This window comes from Salmo salar, chromosome ssa02 (genome assembly GCF_905237065.1).
Source record: "Salmo salar chromosome ssa02, Ssal_v3.1, whole genome shotgun sequence".
NCBI classification, from domain to species: domain Eukaryota; kingdom Metazoa; phylum Chordata; class Actinopteri; order Salmoniformes; family Salmonidae; genus Salmo; species Salmo salar.
The window spans coordinates 82,606,209-82,633,000 of record NC_059443.1 but is presented as its reverse complement, the minus strand read 5'-3'; the positions used below and the strand labels follow the sequence as shown (position 1 = coordinate 82,633,000).

Sequence of the window (26,792 nt, the reverse complement as noted above, 5' to 3'; positions counted from 1 at the left end):
GCTGACTAGCTGCTGTTATGGTTGCCAGGTTTACATAGAAATTCTATCTATAATAATGACCACTCGAAACCCGCCCAGAAGGCCTGAAAACGACCCCCCTCTCTAAAAAAATGAAAAACATTTCGCAGCAACATCGGAGTTGCCAGATTTAGTCAAACCCCTTTTCCATGACGTTATCGAGCGATCTAAGTAGCAATCTCAATTTAACTTGTAACGATGCAAGAAGCAACATTCGGTTTTCCATTGAAACAATAATTATTGCGAGCTAAGGTGACTGAAATGAATTTAATAATGTCGCAAGAGAAATTATAATTCGCCCTCATTAAACTTGCCATATCATTTTCCATCAATGGATTTCGATTTAACTCGTTTGTCTGCTATGATTGTAAATAAATCCCGTATGGCATGTGCATAACTATATATAAATCCAACAGGAGAGTTTGAGGGATGAAAGTTGGACAGAGGATCTCAACCTCTGTGCAAGAAACACTTGGATGAATAAAAAATAAACGAATGTCAGGCAATTTTCTGGCAATTGTGACGATGTTAAGACTACAAACCGTTTGTCATTTCAACAGGCATAGATTTACTGACTAAACTCTGGGTTTATGATTGTAATTAAACTTTGCCATGGGTTGGTTAGCTAGATGCAGGTAGCCTATAGTCCTTGATAGGCCTACATCTAATTTCAGATAGCCTACAGTAACCTAGACAATATGTAAAATGATCGATTTAGCAACTTAGTTCAAATAGACAGACTCATTTATTCAACGTGAAGAGTGAGGCGATTTAGAGGTAAGAAGTGCTTCCGTTGCCCTGCTGGAATAGGCTACTGAGGATGGGGTCGTATTAATAATATGCATATGAACTGAATAGGCATATGCTTGTCAACAACAGCCAGTTTTTTTGGTGGTTGAGCTGTAGCCTAATCTGACTGACTGTTACCTTCAATCGAATGCATTCTAATAACAGCTGCTCAGCAATTGATAACTTCCAATGTCATTAACTAAACATGGCCATCAATAATTGTATAATAACATAATTATACAACAACAATAAACTGAAGTTATAGGCATTTTTTAATTCGTTTGCCAGCTCCAAGTAGGCTACACAAGTGGCACAAATTGATTTGTAATGACTCCAGTGATATTTCAACATATTTATTGCATCAAATGATAGGCTACAGTAACCTATATAGGCATAAGAAATGAATAGGCTACTTGATTGTCAACAGATGCATATGTAGCCTATCATTCTCCACATTTAATGTCAGTTTCATTGTGGTCTTTTTCCCCTAACAGAAGCACGCGAGGGAGTTCCATAATTTCCATTACAAAGTTCCACTGAGCATGCATAAAACCCTTCGCTTGCTTTGGTTTTCCATAACAAAAGTCGACATTAGAATGCAGTTTAAACCACCTACTAGCGAATTTATCTAAATGAGCTCTAGAGCGCCTAAAGTTGTTTTTCCTGTGCTTTGTCGCCACTATTTCTTGATGCGAATCAGTTCTAGCGCAATAATGTTTTACGGAAAAGGGTTGGAAATAGGTCTCCATAATGACAACTGGTAAAAAAGTTGTCACGACGTGAGCGTGCTGCTCTCTATTCTCACTCACGTGACTCAGCTCCAGAGTGGTGCAGCGATGCAGTGCTAGAGGCGTCACTGCAGCCCCGGGTTCGATCCCGGGCTGTATCACAACCGGCCGTGATCAGGAGTCCCATCGGGCGGCGCACAATTGGCCCAGCGTCATCCGGGTTAGGGAGGATTTTCCCGGTGGGGTTTATAAGTAGGCCGTCATTGTAAATACGACTTAATTAACTGACTTGCCGAGTTAAATAAACAGTAAAATAAAAAGCGCTCAGTCCCCCCCCTCCCAACATTCATTCACTCAGCAACAGACTGCCTGAGTCAGCAGCAGCAGCAGGTCACAGCGGCCGCTGTGCAAATTAGAAGTGGCCCAAAATCTGCGATCCGCGACCAATACATTTTCACCCACCACATCGTTTTCAATGTAGCACAATTTGTCTAGAAAATTTCGAACATGGCAACCCTGGTTGTTGTTGGTTGACGAGTCATGTCTACTAGATTATTAGTCACGCTGACGGCATCGACTGAAAGACGCACATTGACATCTGCTGTCTAGAGTGGATAACGTAGTTGGTAACATTTTGTATTATATTTTCAGACCAAAAGTTAATTTTTAACTTATTTCATCAAATAATTGTTATTATTTGGAAACGTACAAAGAGAACCATTTGTTTGTCATTCATTAATAAAATATGCACTGACTATGAAAAACAGTCAGTCAGTCAAACGGACATCACAATAAGCACCTAACCCCTAATGTGCCTACATGATGTACTTCTATTTCTATACATTTTATAATGAACGTCTTATTAGGGGCATTTCATATTTTAATTCTACTCAGACAATCTAATCCTTTTTACAATCAGCACATTATTTTATCTGACATGGAATAATACTGATGGGAACATCCATGAGGTAGTGAGTGTTTTAATAATACTGATGGGAACATTCATGAGGTAGTGAGTGTTTTAATAATACTGATGGGAACATTCATGAGGTAGTGAGTGTTTTAATAATACTGATGGGAACATTCATGAGGTAGTGAGTGTTTTAATAATACTGATGGGAACATTCATGAGGTAGTGAGTGTTTTAATAATACTGATGGGAATTTTTTTAATGTATTTTTTATTTCACCAGGTAGGCTAGTTGAGACCAATTTCTTATTTACAACTGCGACCTGGCCAAGATAAAGCAAAGCAGTGCGATTCATGAGTGAGTGTTTTAATAATACTGATGCGAACATTGAGGTAGTGAGTATTTTAATAATACTGATGGGAACATTCATGAGGTAGTGAGTGTTTTAATAATACTGATGGGAACATTCATGAGGTAGTGAGTTTTTTTAGATCAACAACAACTCATAACGTCATAACATTTTCATACACCTTGAGCTTGATGACAAGTTACACAAATTAACTCAATGAAACTCAACGACTAAATTTGCAAGGTTTCAAGGTTAGAATAAATACAATTTAAATTATATTAATCTATTTGTTAATTTGCATTTTTAAATATCCAAATGATGAACATTAAGGGTTTATATCCAAATCATACAATGAGCATCTAAGGGTTTATATCCAATCACTCAAAGTTCATAATCAAAACAAAATACACATTCATTATCCAAATCTTATTTTAGATATGATCATGTCTCGACATGAAACAAAATTAGGTCTAGATTTCATATATGGAATTAGATGTCAGAGATATAATTAGATGTCAGATATAGAATTAGATTTCATATATATATAATTCATTTTCATGTGGCATGAGCAAAAACACACTCCCTTAAAAAACCCTCCCTTAAAGATAGGAGCAAAAGAGAGGCAGATGTAAGCAGTGACCACAGTCTGCTGATCAGGAAAATGTCTCTAAAGAACAACCGGTTTAGACTCTGCCAAGTTGAAACACCCAGAGGCCGAGCGTCAGTTCTAACATCATCTCTAAACAATAGATTTAACCGTCCTCCACAAGGAAGTGGAGAGGACCACCTACTCTTTGAACCAGCCAATGGAAGAGGCTGGCAAGACAGTTCTGGAAGACAATAGAAAGACAATAGAACAATGGAAAGATGTCAAGGAACGCATCAGGTGTATAAAATCTGAAAGACAACCCCCCCGAATAGCCCTATAGAAAACACTTTGCCACTATGGAATCCCTCCCAAAATAGTCAACATCATTAAGACTTTCTACACCGATTTCTGCTGCCAAGTTGTCTGTAATGGACATGTAATCAACCGTTTCAGAGTCAACACTGGTGTTAAGCAAGGCTGCATCCCCCCCCCCTCCAACCCAATGACTGGTTTATGACACAGACCCTAAAAAATGGGATGAGGGGCATCAGATGGACCAGATCACCTCAACCCTGGAAGACCTGGATTGTGCAGATGACCCTGCTCTCCAGCAAGAAAAAAGTTGACAAGCTCAAACACATCCCTCCAAATTGGTTTGAAAATCAATTAAAGAAAACCAAGCTCATGAAGAAAAAACCCATAAAACAGACACACCCGTTAACACGGTCCAGTGTGGCTCAGTTGGTAGTAGTACCACGCACGCAACGCCAGTGTTGAGGGTTCGATTCCCACAGGGGGACCAGTACGAAAATATATGCACTCACTACTGTAAGTCACTCTGGATAAGAGTGTCTGCTAAATGACTCAGTACTGTAAGTCTCTCTAGATAAGAGAATCTGCTAAATGACTCAGTACTGTAAGTCTCTCTGGATAAGAGAATCTGCTAAATGACTCACATGTGAACATAAAGGGAAAAGTGGTGGAGGAAGTTAAAGAATTCCTCTACCCATGGCAGCAAGGTCACTGACAACCCGCCCGCCAGGACACCTACAGCACACGATGTCACAAGAAGTGGTGGAGGAAGTTAAAGAATTCCTCTACCACGGCAGCAAGGTCACTGATGATGGTGATTCAGAAAATTAGGTAAACTACCTGCCCTCCAGGACACCTACAGCACCCAATGTCACAAGAAGGCCAAAAAAAGATCATCAAGGACAACAACCACACGAGCCACTGCCTGTTCACTCCGCTACCATCCAGAAGGCGAAGTCAGTACAGGTGCATCAAAGCTGAGACCAAGAGGCTGGAAAAACAGCTTCTATCTCAAGGCCATCAGACTGTTAAACAGCCATCACTAACAGAGAGGCTGCTGCCTACATACAGACTTGAAATCATGGGTCACTTTAATAATGTTTACATATCTCGCATTACTCATTTCATACCATCTATTGCATCTTGCCTATGCCGCTCGGTCATAGCTAATCCATATATTTTATATGTATATATTCTTATCCCATCCCTTTACTTAGATTTGTGTGTATTCGGAAGTTGTGGAATTGTTTGATTAATTGTTTGATTACTTCTGAACTAGAACACAAGCATTTCACGACACTCGCAATAACATCTGCTAACCATGTGTTAGTGACCAATAACATCTGCTAACCATGTGTTAGTGACCAATAAAACATTTGATTTGATTTAGAGCTGGCTGCCTGGCCAAACTGAGCAATCGGGGGAGAATGGCCTTGGTCAGGGAGGTGAACAAGAACAGAATGGTTAGAAGGACTACCATCTCTGCAGCACTCCACCAATCAGGCCATTATGGTAGAGTGGCCAGACGGAAGCCACTCCTCAGTAAACATGACATGACAGCACATGACAGCCAGCTTGGAGTTTGCCAAAACACACCTAAAACTCTCAGACCATGAGAAACAACATTCTCTGGTATGATGAAACCAAGATTGAACTCTTTGGCCTGAATGCCAAGTGTCACGTCTGGAGGAAACCTGGCACCATCCCTAAGGTGAAGCATGGTGGTGGCAGCATCATGCTGTGGGGATGTTTTTCAGCGGCAGGGACTGGGAGACAAGTCAAAATCGAGGCAAAGATGAACTGAGCAAAGTACAGAGAGATCCTTGATGAAAACCTGCTCCAGAGTGCTCAGGACTTCAGACTGGGACAAAGGTTCACCATCCAACAGGACAATGAACCTAAGCACACAGCCAAGACAACGCAGGAGTGGCATCGGGACAAGTCTCTGAATGTCCTTGAGTGGCCCAACCAGAGCCCGGACTTGAACCCGATCTAACATCTCTGGAGAGACCTGAAAATAGGTGTGCAGCAATGCTCCCCATCCAACCTGACGGAGCTTGAGAGGATCTGTAGAGAGGAATTGGAGAAAATCCCCAAATACAGGTGTACCAAGCTTGTAGCGTCATACCCAAGAAGACTCAAGGCTGTAATTGCTGCCAAAGGTGCTTCAACAAAGTACTGAGTAAAGGGGCTGAATACTTACAATACCAGTCAAAACTATGAAATTACACATATGGAATCTTGTAGTAACCAAAAAGTGTTAAACAAATCAAAATATATTTATATTTGAGATTCTTCAAAGTAGCCACCATTTGCCTTGATGACAGCTTTGCACACGCTCTTTTCACACTGGGAGCAGTGGTAAGGCTTCTCCCCTGTGTGTATTCGCTCATGGGTTTTCAGGTTACACAAGTGGGTAAAACGCTTTCTACACTGGGAGCAGTGGTAAGGCTTCTCCCCTGTGTGTATTCTCTCGTGTGTTTTCAGGTTACTTAAGTGGGTAAAACTCTTTCCACAGTGGGAGCAGTGGTACGGCTTTTCTCCTGTATGCATTCTCGCATGTATTTTCAGGCTCCCTAACGCTGTAAAACTCTTTCCACACTGGGAGCAGTGGTACGGCTTTTCTCCTGTATGCATCCTCTCATGTATTTTCAAGCTCCCCATCATTGTAAAACTCTTTCCACACTGAGAGCAGTGGTGAGGCTTCTCCCCTGTGTGTATTCTCTCATGGTCCTTTAACTGGCTAAAACCCGTTCCAAACTGGGAGCAGTGGTAAGGCTTCTCTCCTGTGTGTATTCTCTCATGTTGGTTCAGGTGGGCTTTTTGGTTAAAACTCTTTCCACACTGGGAGCAGTGGTAAGGCTTCTCCCCTGTGTGTATTCTCGCGTGTTGTTTCAGGTATCCTTTCTGGTTAAAACTCTTACCACACTGGGAGCAGTGAAACAGCTTTTCTCCTGTATGTATTCTCTCATGTATTTTCAGGCTCCCAAATGTTGTATAACTCTTTCCACACTGAGAGCAGTGGTAACACTTCTCCCCTGTGTGTATACGCTCATGTGTTTTCAGGTTACATAACTGGGTAAAACGCTTTCCACGCTGGGAGCAGTGGTAAGGCTTCTCCCCTGTGTGTATTCTCTCATGTTGTTTCAGGTCCCTTAACCGGTTACAACCCGTTCCACACTGGGAGCAGTGGTAAGGCTTCTCCTGTGTGTGTATTCTCTCATGTGTTTTCAGGTTACGTAAGTGTTTAAAACTCTTTCCACACTGGTTTGGGCATCTCTGGCTCTGGTTCCTCGGAGTCTGGTCTTTCTCCTGCCAAAAACAGAGTGTTTATTTAAATAGAGACCTGAATGAAACCTCCACATGATAAAACGGCCTAGCTACGAGAGTAAATCCTAATCAGATCCCTCAATAACCTGAGGCCAGTTTAAATCTTGGTGTGATTTTAAAACAAATTATGTTGTAGCTTCCTGGTAATTACTGATAATATGTTTACATTACATATTTTATTCATTCTATTTTACAAGTCAGAACACAAAACACTGGACAGTTCTTGGACATTCCAGACACAGACGTCGCTGGATTCCAATCAAGCAGGTGGTTCTAAATATATAACCTTCATAGCTGTATGATACAGAATGCAACCTACACAGTTCTTTAAACCTAAAATAAGTAAAGAAGTAATTTTCTGTGGAAGTCCAAAACTTGTTTTTACGTCGAAGACACAAAGCACACCAGTGACATCACCCCATTATCGAAAGGGTTCGACACACGCTATTTAAATGGCCCAATTTATTTAGATGTACACAAATTTTCTACATTTTGACTAATCGCTGATGTTATGACATTTTGGGGAGATGTTCCTAAAACTATATAGCCATGTTACAAAATATGAAAAGGCTTGTTCATTCACGTCATGAATTCACTATGACATCATATGTTCCTAAACTGATAGCAACTATACTGAACAAAAATATAAATGCAACATGTAAAGTGTTGGTCCCATGTTTCATGAGCTGAAATAAAAGAATGCAGAATTATGTGCACAAAGTTGTTTACGTCCCTGTTAGTGAACATTTATCCTTTGCCAAGATAATCCATCCACCTGACAGATGTGGCAAATCAAGAAGCTGATTAAACAGCATTATCATTATACAGGTGCACTTTCTGCTGGGGACAATAATAGGCCACTCTAAAATGTGCAATTGTCACACAAGACAATGCCACAGATGTCTCAGAGGGAGCGCGCAACTGGCATGCTGACTGCAGGAATGTCCACTGGAGCTGATGCCAGGGAATTTAATGTACAGTACCAGTCAAAAGTTTGGACTCACCTACTCATTCAAGGGTTTTTCTTCATTTTTTACATTGCAGAATAATAGTGAAGACATCAAAACACATATGAAATCATGTAGTAACCAAAAAAGTGTTAAACAAATCCAAATATATTTTAGATTCTTCAAAGTAGCCACCCTTTGCTTTGATGACAGCTTTGCACACGCTTGGCATTCTCTCAACCAGCTTCACCTGGAATGCTTTTCCACCAGTCTTGTAGGAGTTCCCACATATGCTGAGAACTTGTTGGCTGCTTTTCCTTCACTCTGTGGTCCAACTCCATCCCAAACCATCTCAATTTGGTTGAGGTCGGGGGATTGTGGAGGCTAGGTCATCTAATGCAGCACTCTCCTTGGTAAAATAGCCCTTACACTACCTGGAGGTGGGCTGGGTTATTGTCCTGTTGAAAAACAAATGATAGTCCAACTAAGCCCAAACCAACAGCAAAGCACCTACACACTATCACATCTCTATGCTTCACGGTGGGAACCACACATGCAGAGATCATCTGTTCACCTACTTTGCGTCTCACAAAGACATGGCACTTGGAACCAAAAATCTCAAATTTGGACTCATCAGACCAAAGGACAGATATCACCGGGTCTAATGTCCATTGCTCGTGTTTCTTGGCCCAAGCAAGTCTCTTCTTATTGGTGTCCTTTAGTAGTGGTTTCTTTGCAGCAATTCGACCATGAAGGCCTGATTCACACAGTCTCCTCTGAACAGTTGATGTTGAGATGTGTCTCTTAATTGAACTCCGTGAAGCATTTATTTGGGCTGCAATTTCTGAGGCTGGTAACTCTAATGAACTTATCCTCTGCAGCAGAGGTAACTCTGGGTCTTCCTTTCCTGTGGTGGTCCTCATGAGAGCCAGTTTCATCATAGCGCTTGATGGTTTTTGCGACTGCACTTGAAACTTTCAAAGTTCTTGACATTTTCCGGATTGACTGAAGTAATGATGGACTGTCGTTTGTCTTTACTTATTTGAGCTGTTCTTGCCATAATATGGACTTGGTCTATTACCAAATAGGTCTATCTTCTGTATTCCACCCCAACCATGTCACAACACAACTGATTGGCTCCAACGCATTAAGAATGAAAGAAATTCCACAAATTAACTTAACAAGGCACACGTTCATGGAAATGCAATCCAGGTGACTACCACATGAAGCTGGTTGACAGAATGCCTAGAGTGTGCAAAGCAGTCAAGGCAAAGGGTGGCTACTTTGAAGAATCTCAAATATAAAATATATTTTGATTTGTTTAACACTTTTTGGTTACTATATGACTCCATATGTGTTATTTCATAGTTTATGTCTTCACTATTATTCAACAAAGTAGAAGATAGTAAAAAATAAAGCAAAACCCTGGGATGAGTAGGTGTCCACAAACGTTTGACTGGTACTGTAAATTCCTCTACCATAAGCTGCCTCCAATGTCGTTTTAGAGAATTTGGCAGTATGTCCAACCGACCTCCCAAATGCAGACCACATGTAACCAAGCCCGCCCTGGACCTCCACAGCCACCCGAACACTGGATGAAACAGAGTAGTATGACTCTCTGTAATAAAGCCCTTTTGTGGGGAAAAACTCCTTCGGATTGGCTGGGCCTGGCTCCCCAGTGGGTGAGCCTACGCCCTCCCAGGCCCACCCATGGCTGCGCCCCTGTCCAGTCATGTCAAGTCCATAGATTAGGGCCTAATGAATTTATTTACAGTGACTGATTTCCTTACATGAACCTTAAATCGTTTAAATTGTTGCGTTTATATTTTGTTATTTATTTTATATATATATATATATATATAGCCATATTATAAAGTATGAAAAGGCCTGTTCATTCACGTCATTAATTCACTATGACATCATATTTGTATACGTTTTATTAGACTTTTATTATGTAATAGATCATATGGGTTGAAAAGAGTTTATTAGACTTTTATTATGTAATAGATCATATGGGTTGAAAACAGTCTTAATAGACTATTATGTAATAGATCATATGGGTTGAAAAGAGTTTTACACACTGGAGTTACTGCATAAATACTTTTTCTTCAATGAGTCGGACGGGAAGGATTTACTTCAGACGCCCGACAAGGCCCTCATCCCCATCATTCGCAGGAGAAAGAGACAGAGGTATCGAGGACGAAGGTCTGGGTGCCTTGTAAGGATCTGTCGCCGAGAGGGCAATCTACCTTTACCATCGGTCCTATTAGCCAACATACAATCAATCGATAATAACATAGACGAACTACGATCACGTATATCCTACCAACGGGACATTAAAAACTGTAATATCTTATGTTTCACAGAGTCGTGGTTGAACGACAACATGAATAACATACAGCTGGCGGGTTTTAAGCTTTTCAGCAGGATAGAACAGTGGCCTCTGGTAAGACAAGGGGTCTATATATATTTGTAAACAACAGCTGGTGCACGAAATCTAAGGAAGTCTTAAGGTTTTGCTCGCCTGAGGTAGAGTATCTCATGATAAGCCCACGATAAGACAACACTATTTACCAAGAGAGTTTTCATCTGTATTTTTCGTAGCTGTCTATATATTCCACCACAAACCGATGCTGGCACTAAGACCGCACTCAATGAGCTATATACTGCCATAAGCAAACAGGAAAATGCTCATCCAGAGGTGGCGCTCCTAGTGGCCGGGGACTTTAATGCAGGGAAACTTAAATCCGTTTTACCTCATTTCTACCAGCATGATAAATGTGCAACTAGGGGGGAAAAAAAACTCTAGACCACCTTTACTCCACACACAGAGATGCGTACAAAGTTCAGAGTAGGAGGGCTGATCTATATTAACTCCTGTATAGTGCTCACAGTTGCAGGGTAAACCCCCAACCCATCTAGTGTGTTATATTTGGCAAATCTTAGCATAATTCTATCCTCCTGATTCCTGCTTACAAGCAAAAACTAAAGCAGGAAGCACCAGTGACTCGGTCAATAAGAAAGTGGTCAGATGAAGCAGATGCTAAGCTACAGGACTGTTTTGCTAGCACAGACTGGAATATGTTCCCGGGATTGTTCCGATAGCATTGAGGAGTACACCACATCAGTCACAGCCTTCATCAATAAGTGCATCGATGACGTCGTCCCCACAGTGACCGTACATACATACCCCAACCAGAAGCCATGGATTACAGGCAACATCTGCACTGAGCTGAAGGGTAGAGCTGCTGCTTTCAAGGAGCGGGACTCTAATCCGGAAGCTTATAAGAAATCCCGCTATGCCCGCCGACGAACCATCAAACAGGCAAAGCATCATTACAAGACTAAGACCGAATCGTACTACACCGGCTGCGACGCTCGCCGGATGTGGCAGGGCCTGCAAACTATTACAGACTACAAAAGGGAAGCACAGCCGTGAGCTGCCCAGAGACACGAGCCTACCAGACGAGCTAAATTACTTCTATGCCTGCTTCGAGGCAAGTAACACTGAGGCATGCATGAGAGCATCAGCTGTTCTGGACGACTATGTAATCACACTCTCCGTAGCCGATGTGAGTAAGACCTTTAAACAAGTCAACATTCACAAGGCCGGAGGGACAGACGGATTACCAGGATGTGTACTCCGAGCATGCGCTGACCAACTAGCTAGTGTCTTCACTGACATTGTCAACCTGTCCCTGACCGAGTCTGTAATACCAACATGTTGAGTAGTGTTTTATTATGTAATAGACCATATGGGTTGAGTAGTGTTTTATTATGTAATAGATCATATGGGTTAAATAGTGTTTTATTATGTAATAGATCATATGGGTTAAATAGTGTTTTATTATGTAATAGATCATATGGGTTAAATAGTGTTTTATTATGTAATAGATCATATGGGTTGAAAAGTTTTTTTTCTTTCTCAGACATAAATAAACAATTTGAAGCCAAAGGCCTATAGCTTTAATAAAACAACAAATTTGTCCACACACTGTGGATTTCTGAATCATTTATTAACTGGGAAAGTAGCAGAGCGAGGTCCGCATCCAGCAACGTCACGAGTCACGTACACATTTTTGCAGCTGTTTCAGTACAACACTACAGGGAGAGAGAGGGGGAGAGGGCAAACTCCACTGGAGTAGTTTCATAGTATGGAATCACTTAGGAGTTTCTGGATTTTGGGTAAACTTCTCCTTTAAAGCATTGACAAATAATTAATTGAAGTTGGAACATTTGTGGCATTTGTAGACTAGCGGTTAAGAGCGTTGGGCCAGTAACTGAAATGTCTACGGTTCGAATCCCCACGACGGCAAGTAGGAATAATCATCCTTTAAAACTCCATAATGTTTCATCATTAGATGCTACAGTCCTCCTGTAAAACGGGTGTCCTGACTTTATGAGGTCATTAAAGATCCCATGGCACTTATCGTAAGAGTAGGGGTGTTAACCCGGGTGTTATGGCTAAATTCCCAAGCTGTCCCTCATACCAGCACGGTCACCTAATCATCCCCAGCTTACAATTGGCTCATTCATCCCTCTCCTCTCCCCTGTAACTATTCCCCAGGTCGTTGCTGTAAATGAGAATTTGTTCTCAGTCAACTTACATGGTAAAATAAAAAATACAAAAATAAAAAGACTCCATAATGTTTCATCATTAGATCAAATCTATTTGTCACATACACATGGTTAGCAGGTGTTAATGCAAGTGTAGCGAAATGCTTGTGCTTCTAGTTCCGACCATGCAGTAATATCTAACAAGTAATCTACCAATTCCACAACAACTACCTTGTACACACAAGTGTAAAGGAATGAATACGAATATGTACATAAAAATATATAAATGAGTGATGGCCGAACGGCATAGGCAAGATGTAGTAGATGGTATGGAGTACAGTATATACATACGAGATGAGTATTGTAGGGTATGAAACCATATAAAGCAGCATTGTTTAAGGTGGCTAGTGATACATTACATCAGGATGGCAAGATGCAGTAGATGGTATAGAGTACAGTATATACATATGAGATGAGTAATGTAGGTTATGAAAATATTATATAAAGTGGCATTGTTTAAAGTGGCTAGTTAGTGATACATCTAACTACATCAAGATTGCAAGATGCAGTAGATGGTATGGCGTACAGTATATACATATGAGATGAATAATGTAGGTTATGTAAACATGATCTAATATAAATAATATAAAGTGGCAAGTGATAAATTGATTACATCAATTTTCCCATTATTAAAGTGGCTTGAGTTGAGTCAGTATGTTGGCAGCAGCCACTCAATGTTAGTGATGGCTGTTTAACAGTCTGATGGCCTTGAGATAGCTGTTTTTCAGTCTCTCGGTCCCAGCTTTGATGCACCTGTACTGACCTCGCCTTCTGGATGATAGCGGGGTGAATAGGCAGTGGCTCGGGTGGTTGCTGTCCTTGATGACCTTTTTGGCCTTCCTGTGACATCGGGTGGTGTAGGTGTCCTGGAGGGCAGGTAGTTTGCACCCGGTGATGCGTTGTGCAGACCACACTACCCTCTGGAGAGCCTTCTGGTTATGGACGGAGCAGCTACCGTACCAGGCGGTGATACAGCCCGACAGGATGCTCTCGATTGTGCATCTGTAAAAGTTTGTGAGTGTTTTTGGTGACAAGACGAATTTCTTCAGCCTCCTGAGGTTGAAGAGGCGCTGCTGCGCCTTCTTCACCATGCTGTCTGTGTGGGTGGACCATTTCATTTTGTCCGTGATGTGTACGCCGAGGAACTTAAAACTCTCCACCCTCTCCACTACTATCCCGTCAATGTAGATAGGGGGCTGCTCCCTCTGCTGTTTCCTGAAGTCCACGATCTCTTTTGTTTTGTTGACATTGAGTGCGAGGTTATTTTCCTGACTCCACACTCCGAGGGCCCTCACCTCCTCCCTGTAGGCCGTCTCGTCGTTGTTGGTAATCAAGCCTACCACTGTAGTGTCGTCTGCAAACTTGATGATTGAGTTGGATGCGTGCATGGCCACGCAGTCATGGGTGAACAAGGAGTACAGAAGAGGGCTGAGAACGCACCCTTGTGGGGACCCAGTGTTGAGGATCAGCGGGGTGGAGATATTGTTACCTACCCTCACCACCTGGGGGTGGCCCGTCAGGAAGTCCAGGACCCAGTTGCACAGGGCGGGGTCGAGACCCAGGGTCTCGAGCTTAATGATGAGTTTGGAGTGTACTATGGTGTTAAATGCTGAGCTGTAATCGATGAACAGCATTCTTACATAGGTATTCCTCTTGTCCAGATGGGTTAGGGCTGTGTGCAGTGTGATGGCGATTGCGTCGTCTGTGGACCTATTGTGGCGGTAAGCAAATTGGAGTGGGTCTAGGGTGTCAGGTAGGGTGGAGGTGATATGGTCCTTGACTAGTCTCTCAAAGCACTTCATGATGACAGAAGTGAGTGCTACAGGGCGGTAGTCATTTAGCTCAGTTACATTAGCTTTCTTGGGAACAGGAACAATGGTGGCCCTCTTGAAGCATGTGGGGATAGCAGACTGGGATAAGGATTGATTGAATATGTCTGTAAACACACCAGCCAGCTGGTCTGCGCATGCTCTGAGGACGCGGCCGGGGATGCCGTCTGGGCCTGCAGCCTTGCGAGGGTTAACACGTTTAAATGTTTTACTCACGTTGGCTGCAGTGAAGGAGAGCCCGCAGGTTTTGGTAGCGGGCCGTGTCAGTGGCACTGTATTGTCCTCAAAGCGAGCAAAAAACTTGTTTAGTCTGTCTGGGAGCAAGGCATCGTGATCCGCGACGGGGCTGATTTTTCTTTTGTAGTCCGTGATTGACTGGAGACCCTGCCACATACCTCTCGTGTCTGAGCAGTTGAATTGCGACTCCACTTTGTCTCTGTACTGACGCTTAGCTTGTTTGATTGCCTTGCGGAGGGAATAGCTACACTGTTTATATTCGGTCATGTTTCCGGTCACTTTGCCCTGATTAAAAGCAGTGGTTCGCGCGTTCAGTTTTGCGCAAATGCTGCCATCAATCCACTGTTTCTGGTTGGGGAATGTTTTAATAGAAGCTGTTGTTACGACATCACCGATGCACTTATTAATGAACTCGAACACCGAGTCAGCGTATTCGTCAATGTTGTTGTTCGCAGCAATGCGGAACATATCCCAGTCCACGTGATCGAAGCAATCTTGAAGCGTGGAATCCGATTGGTCGGACCAGCGTTGAACAGACCTGAGGGCGGGAGCTTCCCGTTTTAGTTTCTGTCTATAGGCTGGGAGCAACAAAATGGAGTCGTGGTCAGCTTTTCCAAAGGGAGGGCGGGGGAGGGCCTTATATGCGTCGCGGAAGTTAGAATAACAATGATCCAGGGTTTTACCTGCCCTGGTAGCACAACCGATATGCTGATAGAATTTGGGGAGCCTTGTTTTCAGATTAGCCTTGTTAAAATCCCCGGCTACAATAAATGCAGTCTCAGGATATGTGGTTTCCAGTTTACATAGAGTCCAATGAAGTTCTTTCAGGGCCGTCGATGTGTCTGCTTGGGGGGGGATATACACGGCTGTGATTATAATCGAAGAGAATTCTCTTGGTAGATAATGCGGTCGGCATTTGATAGTGAGAAATTCTAAGTCAGGTGAACAAAATGACTTGAGTTCCTGTATGTTGTTATGATCACACCACGTCTCGTTGATCATAAGGCATACACCCCCACCCTTCTTCTTACCAGAGAGATGCTTGTTTCTGTCGGCGCGATGCGTGAAGAAACCAGTTGGCTGTACCGACTCAGATAACGTGTCTCGAGTGAGCCATGTTTCCGTGAAACAAAGAACGTTACAGTCTCGGATGTCTCTCTGGAATGCTACCCTTGCTCGGATTTCGTCTACCTTGTTGTCAAGAGACTGGACATTGGCGAGTAGTATGCTCGGGAGTGGTGCGCGATGTGCCCATCTACGGAGCCTGACCAGAAGACCCCTCCATCTGCCCCTTCTGCGGCGCCGTTGTTTTGGGTCGCCGGCTGGGATCCGATCCATTGTCCTGGGTGGTAGGCCAAACAGAGGATCCGCTTCGGGAAAGTCGTATTCCTGGTCGTATTGTTGGTGAGTTGACATTGCTCTTATATCCGATAGTTCCTCCCGGCTGTATGTAGTAAAACCTAAGATTACCTGGGGTAACAATGTAAGAAATAACACATAAAAAAACTAAATACTGCATAGTTTCCTAGGAACGCGAAGCGAGGCGGCCATCTTTGTCGGCGCCGGAAGATGATACAGTCCTCCTTTAAGACTCCATAATGTTTCCTCATTAGATGCTACAGTCCTCCTTTAAGACTCCATAATGTTTCATCATTAGATGCTACAGGTCTCCTTCTTATGGCTTGGGGGCAGTATTTCGACCTCTGGATGAGAAGCGTGCCCAAAGTAAACTGCCTGTTACTCAGGCCCAGAAGCTAGGATATTAATATAATTGGTAGAGTTGGATAGAAAACACTCCAAAACTGTTAAAATAATGTCTGTGAGTATAACAGAACTGATATGGCGGGCGGAAACCTGAGGAAAATCCATCCAGGAAGTGGGATTCTTTTTGATGTGGGTATTTTCAATTGAATGCCTATAGAGTATCTAATGGGTTAGGACCAAGATTGCAGTTCCTATGGCTTCCACTAGATGTCAAGTCTTTAGATTTTGTTTCAGGCTTGATTTCTGAAAAATGAAGAAGAATGAGACCTTTCTGTCAGTGGAGTGTGGAATCATGCAGTGCTGGTTTGCGCGCATGACCTAGTGCGCGCCCTTTGTTGTTTTTCCTTTCTATTGAATACGCTATTGTCCGGTTGAAATATTATCGATTATTTAGACAATTGACAACCTGAGGATTAATTATAAACATTGTCTGACATGTGTCGACGAACTTTACCAGTACTATTAGGATGTATTCGTCTGCATGTTTTGACCGCCTTTGAGCCAGTGGATTACTGTACAAAACGCGCCAACAAAACAGCGTTTTTGGGATATAAAGAGGGACTTTATCGAACAAAACAAACATTTATTGTGTAGCTGGGACTCTTGTGACCATATGAAGATCTTCAAAGGTAAGAGATTCATTTTATCACTATTTCTGACTTTTATAATTCCTTTACTTGGTTGTAAAATGTTTGTATGCTTTTGTAAGCGGGGAGCTGTCCTCAGATAATCAGATGGTATGCTTTCGCCGTAAAGCCTTTTTGAAATCTGACAAAGCGGCTGGATTAACAAGAAGTTAATCTTTAAGCCGATGTATAACACTTGTATTTTTTATGAATGTTTATTATGACTATTTCTGTATTTTGAATTTGGCGCTCTGCAATTTCACCGGATGTTGTCGAGGTGGGTCGCTAGCGGAACGCCTGCGCCAGAAAGGTTAAGACTCCATAATGTTTCATCATTAGATGCTACAGGTCTCCTTTAAAACTCTATAATGTTTCATCAATAGATGCTACAGTCCTCCTTTAAGACTCCATAATGTTTTCATGTGTGTGTCTGGTAGCGCTACTCTATCTATTCTACTCTTTTCCTTTCAGCAGGTTAATACCTGCCTGGCGCCCCAACAAAATCTCTATCTTTACCCCTCTCTAATAATACAGCTATTTAGGACTAACTTATTCCTTGCCACCCATTCTGAAATGAACTGCTGCTCTTTGTAAAGTGTTGCTGTCATTTCAGTCACTGTGGTAGCTTATGTGTGTAGTGTGGAGTTATCCGCATACATAGACACACTGGCTTTACTCAAAGCCAGTGGTATGTCGTTAGTAAAGATTTAAAAAAGTAAGGTGCCTAGGCAGCTGCCCTGGGGAATTCCTGATTCTACCTAGATTTTGTTGGACAGGCTTGCATTAAAGATCACCCTCTGTGTTCTGTTAGACAGGTAACTCTTTATCCACAACACAAGTTTTTCCAGCAGCAGACTATGTTGAATAATGTCAAAAGCTCACTGAAGTATGACAAAACAGCCCCCCCCCCAATCTTTTTATCATCAATTTCTCTCAGCCAATAAGTTATTTGTGTAAGTGCTGAAAATCTCAATTTGTTTACTGTAAAACAAGTAAAAAAACTATCTGATCAAAAGGGTTGGTAACAGGCTGATTGGTCTGCTAGTTCAGCCAGTAAAAGGGGCTTTACTATTCTTAGGTAGCGGAATGACTTTTGCCTCCTTCCAGGCCTGAGGGCACACACTTTCTAGTAGGCTTAAATAGAAGATAAGGCAAATAGGAGTGGCACTATTATCCTCAATCATTTTCCATCCACGTTGTCAGACCCCGGTGACTTGTCATTGTTGAAAGACAACAATAATTGTTTCACCTTTTCCACACTTACTTTACAGATTCTAAATTACAATGCTTGTCTTTCATAATTTGGTTAGATTTACTTGGATGTGTTACTTGTCAGCGTTTGTTGCTGGCATGTCATACCTAAGTTTGCTAATCTTGCCAATGAAAAAAATCATTCAAGTAGTTGGCAATATCAGTGGGTTTTGTGATGAATGAGCCATCTGATTCAATGAATGATGGAGCAGAGTTTGCCTTTTTGCCCAAAATGTCATTGAAGATGCTTCAAAGCTTTTTACAATCATTCTTTGTCATTTATCTTGGTTTCATAGTGTAGTTCATTCTTTTTATTCAGTTTAGTCACATGATTTCTCAATTTGCAATACGTTTGCCAATCAGCTATACAGCCAGACCCATGTGCCATCTCTTTTGCCTCCTCCCTCTACACCATAAGATTTTTCAAATCCTCATCAATCAACGTGGATTTAACAGTTATGACAGTCATTTTCCTAATGGGTGCATTATTTAATAACTGGGACAAGCAATTTCATAAATGTGTCAAGGGCAGCGTCTGGTTGCTCGTCATTACAAACCACGGAACAACAAATATTATTTACATCAATAACATAGGAATCACTACAACTTATTGTATGACCTCTTTTACACAATATTAGGCCCAGCCTTTGGAACTGTGGTTTTCCTAGATATGGCTACTATATTGTGATCCCTACATCTGATCGATTTGGATAATGCTTTCAAACATATTTCTGCAGCATTAGTAAAGATATGATCAAAACATATTGATGATTTCATTCCTGTACTGTTTGTAACTACCCTGGTAATTTGATTGATGACCTGAACCAGGTTGCCGGCACTGGTTACAGCATGAAGCTTTCACTTGAGTGGGGAGCCTGATCACAGCTTTCCTCCAGTATTAGTTAATTAATTAACACAGGCCAAATTGAACTGTCTGGAGTTTTGTTTGCCTGTTCTAGAGTCTGGTAAAGATAGGGGGGGTTGAGTGGGACAGGCAATGTAATATCCATAACGTTTTAAGGAAAGGTTTTTGTAAAACATTCACCTTACCTCAGATCATCTTGAAACTTTCTCTCTAAAGCTAACTTTCATCAAGGTTTTATATGGTCTATTGGCTTCTCTCTTTTCATTGGCAGAATCCTTTTTCATTATGATTATGATATTCATAACATCCATATCCACCAGTCTATCTTCATGTCAACTAACAGAACTCTGCTGGTTGTCCTGGTAACAGAAACCAGTGTGCAGATCTATTTTATTTGTTCAAACTAAACTACAGCACTTACTTTGATGTGTCAAATCTGATCCTTTCTTCTCTTCTCCTCCTCCCACAGTTCCACTCAGCCCCGTTGATTTCCTGCAGTCCACCAGCAACACAGACAACCTCTTCATACCCAGCAGTAAGGCGCTACCAGGAGAGGCATGACACAGGGACTCCAGGAGGGAGGAAGGGCTAGCGTTGTCCTGGTAACCATAAAGAGGGGACACAGACACATATCATTATGGATGCTGATGTCACTGTTGTCATGAAGTGCTTTACAGAAACCCAGCCCAGACCCAGATAGAGCAAGCTGTATGCTAGACCAGACCAAGCTGTACCACCTGGTGTTCTGATCTGGAGAGACTCTTCTCTGCCTAGTCAGCATCAGGATGTTGTTGAGGCTCCCTAGAGGATCCAGGATAGTCATGTCTCTCTCCTGTGTGAATGACAACATCAAACAGATAGTAAACGTATGATTTACTATTGCAATCATAGGGTCTTACAAGAGGTATTAATGTCTAAAAAGGACCTAAATTGGCCTCTTAATTATGCTTGTATATATATATATATATATATATATATATATATATATATATATATATATATATATATATATATATATATATGTTTATGATGCAAATGTAAAAGGGTCCTTCACCGAATGGGTGCCTTTTGCGTCCATTTGATATTTTAAGTATAAATTATGCTCCAATACTGAATTTTAAAAGCCTGTTATATTAGATGAGGTGAACTTTAATATAGACCACATGGAGAATTCAATAAATCTCATTTAAAAGTCCCCCAAAAATATGTACCAATGGCAGATTGCCCCTTAATAAACAATTCCTACAGTACTGAACAACATATTCAAGTGTAGAACTCTTAAGTAATGCCCCTTTAAAACCACACATTAGTTCAACAACTGCATAGTTTGTGTCCCTGTTTTTAAGACAGTACTCACTGGTGGTAATCGGAACTTCAGTCTCCTCCTCCTTTTTCACTCCCAAAACGTCTTCTTCCTCTTTAATTGAGATAGCCTCCTCTTCCTCTTTTAATCCAAAAGGTTCTTCCTCTTCTTTCAATGTTACGGCATCTTCCTCCTTTTTGATTCTGAAAGCTTCTACCTCCTTTTCCACCCTGACAACCTCTTTCCCATCCTCCTCTTCTTCTTTCAATGTGATAGCCTCCTCTTCCTCCTTTTCCATTCCGAAAGCTTCTTCCTCCCCTTTCACCAGAGCTTCTTTCTCCGTCTAGTTTAGTGAGCTCATAGTGAGCCCTGGGCGATTAGCCTAGTGCTGTATAAATTTAACATATTTTCTAATTTAAAAATCAAATTACGTTTAAATGAACTCGTAGATACGTAAACAGAGTTATGTACTTAATATTAATAAACACAAGATTGGTCTAAAGAGCTTCAATGTTTCTGTGTTATGCTCACTAGTAAACCAACTCGTTGGTTGAATCAGTTGACTTTTGTCGCTGTTGAAGAAGCCACCAGTCCCGTCCACTAGATTATACGTCACGCAAGAAGCATTACCTGAAAGACTCGCATCGCCGTCTGCTGACTGGAGTGGGCAACACAGATTGGAACAAAAATAAAGCAATGTCAAAAGAAGTCATTTAAAAACAACCAGATGTTATGTTTTCTCTTCCTTCTTACAGCCAATACTTTCCTCCAGGTCTGACCTGCCCATTAGGCAGGATTAGGTGACAGATTGAAGAGGGTGGCATATTCAGAGATAAATTGACCAAGGCTCATCACTAACAACACATAATAACACCTCACATAATGATGCCCATAACCAATGAAAACTTCTCTCACCCAGTGGCATATGGGCTATTTAGGTGAGTGTTGGTGTTGCCACATGAAGCAATGACCACTTAGCATTAGGTAACATGGACAGGTAGGACTCTACCTGTGTAGAGCACATGCCCCTTTACCCTTCCTGTCTCTAAAGTGCCCGTTTGGGTGGTGGTATAATTTGTATTCGTTTTTGTCATAGTTATTCTGAACCCACAGCCTGCAAGTCGTCATTATCTACACCCCAAAAATGAAAATGTCTTAGATTTTTTTTTTTTTATATTCTCAGACTTCAAAAGTGGTCTCCTGATGTGGTTTAAGTATTGTTGTGGACTTAGAACATCCAATGTTGTTGTTTTTCTATTAACAGTGTGATTTTGAGAGGAAAAAACAGGGACAAATCAGAAACCTGGAATCACTAAACGTAGAAAACAGAATAATAAATAAATAAACGGAATTAGGTAAGAAAAATTCAAAAATATTTGATAGAGATGTTATATATAGATAGAGATGTTATAGGGCCCTAAATATTCTTTACATTTTCTGTCATTACTGGATTATCTAGGGATAGTGTAGAGTAACAGCTGTATCCTGAAGTGACCTTTAACCTCCCTGCTCCTCAATACTTCTTCCACTGGATCAAAGCTTCAGCCATGTAGGATACATGATAGTGGCAACACATGGAGCTGGGTTGGATATAGTCATGGTAGGATACATGATAGTAGCAACACATGGAGTTGGGTTGGATATAGTCATGGTAGGATACATGATAGTGGAAACACATGGAGTAGGGTTGGATATAGTCATGGTAGGATTCATGATAGTGGCAACAAATGGAGTTGGGTTGGATATAGTCATGGTAGGATACATGATAGTGGAAACACATGGAGTAGGGTTGGATATAGTCATGGTAGGATTCATGATAGTGGCAACAAATGGAGTTGGGTTGGATATAGTCATGGTGGGATACATGATAGTGGCAACACATGGAGTTGGGTTGGATATAGCTGTCTCTACCTTCTTGACCTTTGTGCTGTTGACTGTTGTGCCCAATAATGTTTGTATCATGTTTTTGTGCTGCTACCTTTATAGTGTTGCAACCATGTTGTGTTGCTACCATGCTGTGTTGTCATGTTTTGCCGCCTAGTTATGTTGTCTTCGGTCTCTCTTGTTGTAATGTGTGTTTTGTCCTTTATATTGTATTTATTTATTTTAATCCCAGGCCCACATCCCCGCAGGAGGCATTTTGCCTTTTGGTAGGATGTCATTGTAAATAAGAATTAGTTCTTGACTGACTTGCCTAGTTAAATACAGATTAAATAAATAAATATAGTCATGGTAGGATACATGATAGTGGCAGTGAAGTCATATTACTGGTCAGGTAGGAAGTAGCAGTGAAGTCCTATTACCAGTCAGATAGGAAGTAGCAGTGAAGTCCTATTACCAGTCAGATAGGAAGTAGCAGTGAAGTCCTATTGCCAGTCAGGTAGGAAGTAGCAGTGAAGTCCTATTACCAGTCAGGTAGGAAGTAGCAGTGAAGTCCTATTACCAGTCAGGTAGGAAGTAACAGTGAAGTCCTATTAACAGTCAGATAGGAAGTAGCAGTGTCAACACTGCCAAGTAGCTGGGATGTCCTCCACTGAGTCCACAGTCCTCTTCACCATAAACACCATCTGTTGTCTGCACACTTCTAACCACAGATCAAATCAAATGTTATTGGTCTCATACACATATTTCTCTGATGTTATTGCGGGTGTAGCGAAACAGTGCAGTAATATCTAACAATACAAAACAATACACGCAAATCCCCACAATTTCTTTTAAGGATTTAGAAATATAGAAATGGTAGAACGAGCCATGTTAGAGTCTGGAATATAAATATACACAGTTTGTTTACAATGTATATGATGGTGTGTATAGACATTATGGACCGTATATGAATAGAAAAGGTGTGCACAGCAGTAATTATATAGGATGAGCCTGGACTAGAATACAGGGTGGAGTACTGGGTTGTAGACGGCTAGTAACAGTGACTAAAGTTCAGGGCAGGGTACTGGGCGGAGGCCGGCTAGTGAACACTATTTAACAGTCTGATGACCTGCAGATAGACCACACATTAACCACACAATAAGTATTGTGGTGGCAGCATCACGTTATGGGTATGCTTGTCCCCGGCAGAGACTGGGGAATTTGTCAGGATCAAAAGAAATATGAAAGGAGCAAAGCCCAGAGGAAAACCCCCCTCAGTCTTCTGAAAACCGAAAGCTGGGACAGGGTTTTATTTTTCTGAGGGACAATTATACACATTTTTATGCAAAAGACACCAGAATGGCTTTCCAAGAGTTGTTGTTCATAAGTGGTCTGTTCCCAGTCCTGACTTAAATCTGCCAAAAAAATTGAGAAAATCAGGTTTAAATATCACTGTCCATCAATGACCATTTTTGTTTTACAAAAACGATGGATATATGTTGTTCTAAGTTGGTAGAACAAACAACAAATTGTTGAACACGTTCTATAAAATGTAATTTAATCCCTTTTTAGATGTAATTTTAAGGCAGCAAATGTATTTCAAAATTCAAAAGGCACATCTGAGCTATCTTTTTTGCAGGTGCATGGTAACAGTTTAATGAAATGAGAAGAAAGAAGAGACCCGCACACTGCTCTTGATAGTATCACTGCTCTTTAAAGCCACACTGTAAGATATAAATTATCAGAGCGACCTAAATGTAAACAATATCACTTGATTATCAGAGGAGTGTATTATGACATCAGATAGAACTACTCAGACATTCCAAACCAGGCTTCATCCATATCATGAAGGTGGATATTGATCCAACCATTTCAAAAGTAATGACCAGGCTGATGGAAACAGGATATGCCTGAACACTTCTATAAATGCCGACAGACAATTTGTTAGTTTGTTTGACAAGTTGTTAATTGTCTTTTTGTGTCAGTAAAAATGGAAAAGCGAGAAATGGCTGTGGAAACTCCTTCATGCACAAATATTTATATAATAACCATCATATCTTAGTTAACTTGGAGTCACGCAATGACATGTTGAGTGGTCCTCCCACTACGACTTGGGAACCCATGTAGTTTATTAGGCTACAGATGAAATAAGTTATGAACTTCACAGGGTGGTGAAAGTGCACGTGATGAGCTTGATGCTCCTTTCCAATACATTTTGATGGTCTTATTCTGGTGACATGATGATTGATGCTTGGTTGCCATTTGACAAATAAAATATCTCTCTTATCCATAATAATCTCATCATGTAGGTAGCCTACCAGCACTGTAATGTGAGCTGCTGGCTACAGTACACGGGACAAGAGCACGTTTTCTATTTCACGCAAAAGTTTTTAAAACCATCAGTAGAGTTGACAATGTGATGGAAACCCATTTAACTTGTATTTTTCATACAGTACATGGGAATTTAATAGCGAAAGTAATTTTTTCTTGCACTACGTTATCATGCAAAGCATTTTATCCGCAATAAGTCTGTTTGATGGAAAATTCCTATATAGTTTCTGCAGATTTGAGAATATTCACATGAAAATCTGTGGCAAATTGCATGGAAACTTAGCTACTAAGGTGGATATTGATCCAACACCTGCCGCTTATTCAAACCAGCCCACTGGGCACAGACGTCAGTTCAACATCTAGTTTCTATTTACATTCCTTTGAGTCCTCAACTAAAGTGAATTCAACATGAAATCATCACAAAATGTCACCTGTCATTGGATTTAGGTTGCCAGTTGGGTGGAAAATAAATAAAAAATACCTGATGTTGATTGCTTTTTACAAACCCAATACATTTCCTACATTGATCTATCATCATCACATGGATTTGTTTTATTGAAATTACGTGGAAACAACGTTTATTCAACCAGTGGGAGGCTTGTAAATGCCCCCAATAAAGTGGAACGAGGAACTCTTCATTGAGACAATGATGAAACAGCAATCTGTGGGCGAGTCAGTGAACATTTTCATGTCATTAAATCATCAGTGGGCCAACAATGCAAATGTCAACAATGGAGCAAATGCATCACATCCAAATATCACTTGATTATCAGGAGGAATGACACTCAGATAAACACACAGATAAACACACACAGTGTGTTTAAAAAGGACCATTTAAACACATGGAATCTGATCTACTCTATATTCAAACTGACATCCTCCATATTCAATTAATATTTTATAATAAAAACATTAAAATATATTTGTGAGTATAATACTTTATACAATTCAATTCCATATGGTATAAACACATTCTCAGTCAACATTATAAGACAATGGGAGCACTGTGTATGTTCTCTGATGAATTTAAAGTCAATGTGATGTGAAATATAAATTTACACACTAGGAGAAGTAATTAAGTCAATGTGATGTGAAATATAAATTTACACACTAGGAGAAGTAATTAAGTCAATAAGATGTGAAATATCAATTTACACACTAGAAGTTATTTTTCTCTCCTGTGTGGATTCTCACATGCCATTTAAGTGAAATGTGTAAGGCTTCTCCATGTGTGTATTCTCTCATGAGCTATTAGACTTCCTAACATGTTAAAACTCTTTCCACAATGGGAGCAGTGGTACATCCCTGTTAGTAAACATTTATCCTTTGCCAAGATAACCCATCCACCTGACAGGTGTGGCATATCAAGAAGCTGATTAAACAGCATGATTACACAGGTGCACCTTGTGCTGGAGACAACGAAAGGCCACTCTAAAATGTGTAGTTTTGTCACACAACAATGCCACAGACGTCTCAGATGGAGCGGGCAATTGGCATGCTGACTGCAGGAATGTCCACTGGAGCGGTTGCCAGGGGATTTTATGTACACCACCATGTGCACCAGTCAAAAGTTTGGACACACCTACTAATTCAAGGGTTTTTCTTTATTTTGACTATTTTCTACATTGTAGAATAATAGTGAAGACATCAAAACTATGAAATAACACATGGAATCATGTAGTAACCAAAAAAAGTGTTAAACAAATCAAAATATATTTTAGATTCTTCAAGATTGCCACCCTTTGCCTTGATGACAGCTTTGCACACTCTTGGCATTCTCTCAACCAGCTTCACCTGGAATGCTTTTCCAACAGTCTTGTAGGAGTTCCAACACATGCTGATAACTTGTTGGCCACTTTTCCTAACCTCTGCGGTCCAATTCATCCCAAACCATCTCAATTGGATTGAGGTCAGGTGATTGTGGAGGCCAGTTCATCTGATGCAGCACTCCATCACTCTCCTTCTTGGTCAAATAGCCCTTACACAGCCTGAAGTTGTGTTGGGTCATTGTCCTGTTGAAAAACCAGTGATAGTCCCACTAAGCCCAAAACAGATGGGATATCGCTGCAGAATGCTGTGATAGCCATGCTGGTTAAGTGTGAATTTAACTCAAAATAAAATCATTGACAGTGTC

At 41.1% G+C, this 26,792-nt stretch overlaps 1 protein-coding gene across 1 annotated transcript; it reads right to left on the bottom strand.

The window, feature by feature from the left end:
* Positions 1-3,894: 3,894 nt before the first annotated feature.
* On the bottom strand, positions 3,895-21,109 carry LOC106595142 (zinc finger protein 239-like). Its single transcript, XM_045713419.1, has 3 exons — positions 21,095-21,109; positions 6,002-7,007; positions 3,895-3,908 (listed from the first exon to the last, which is right to left on the bottom strand). Exons 1-3 carry the CDS (start codon positions 21,107-21,109, stop codon positions 3,895-3,897), a joined length of 1,035 nt encoding a protein of 344 aa, XP_045569375.1.
* Between the last annotated feature and the right edge of the window lie 5,683 nt (positions 21,110-26,792).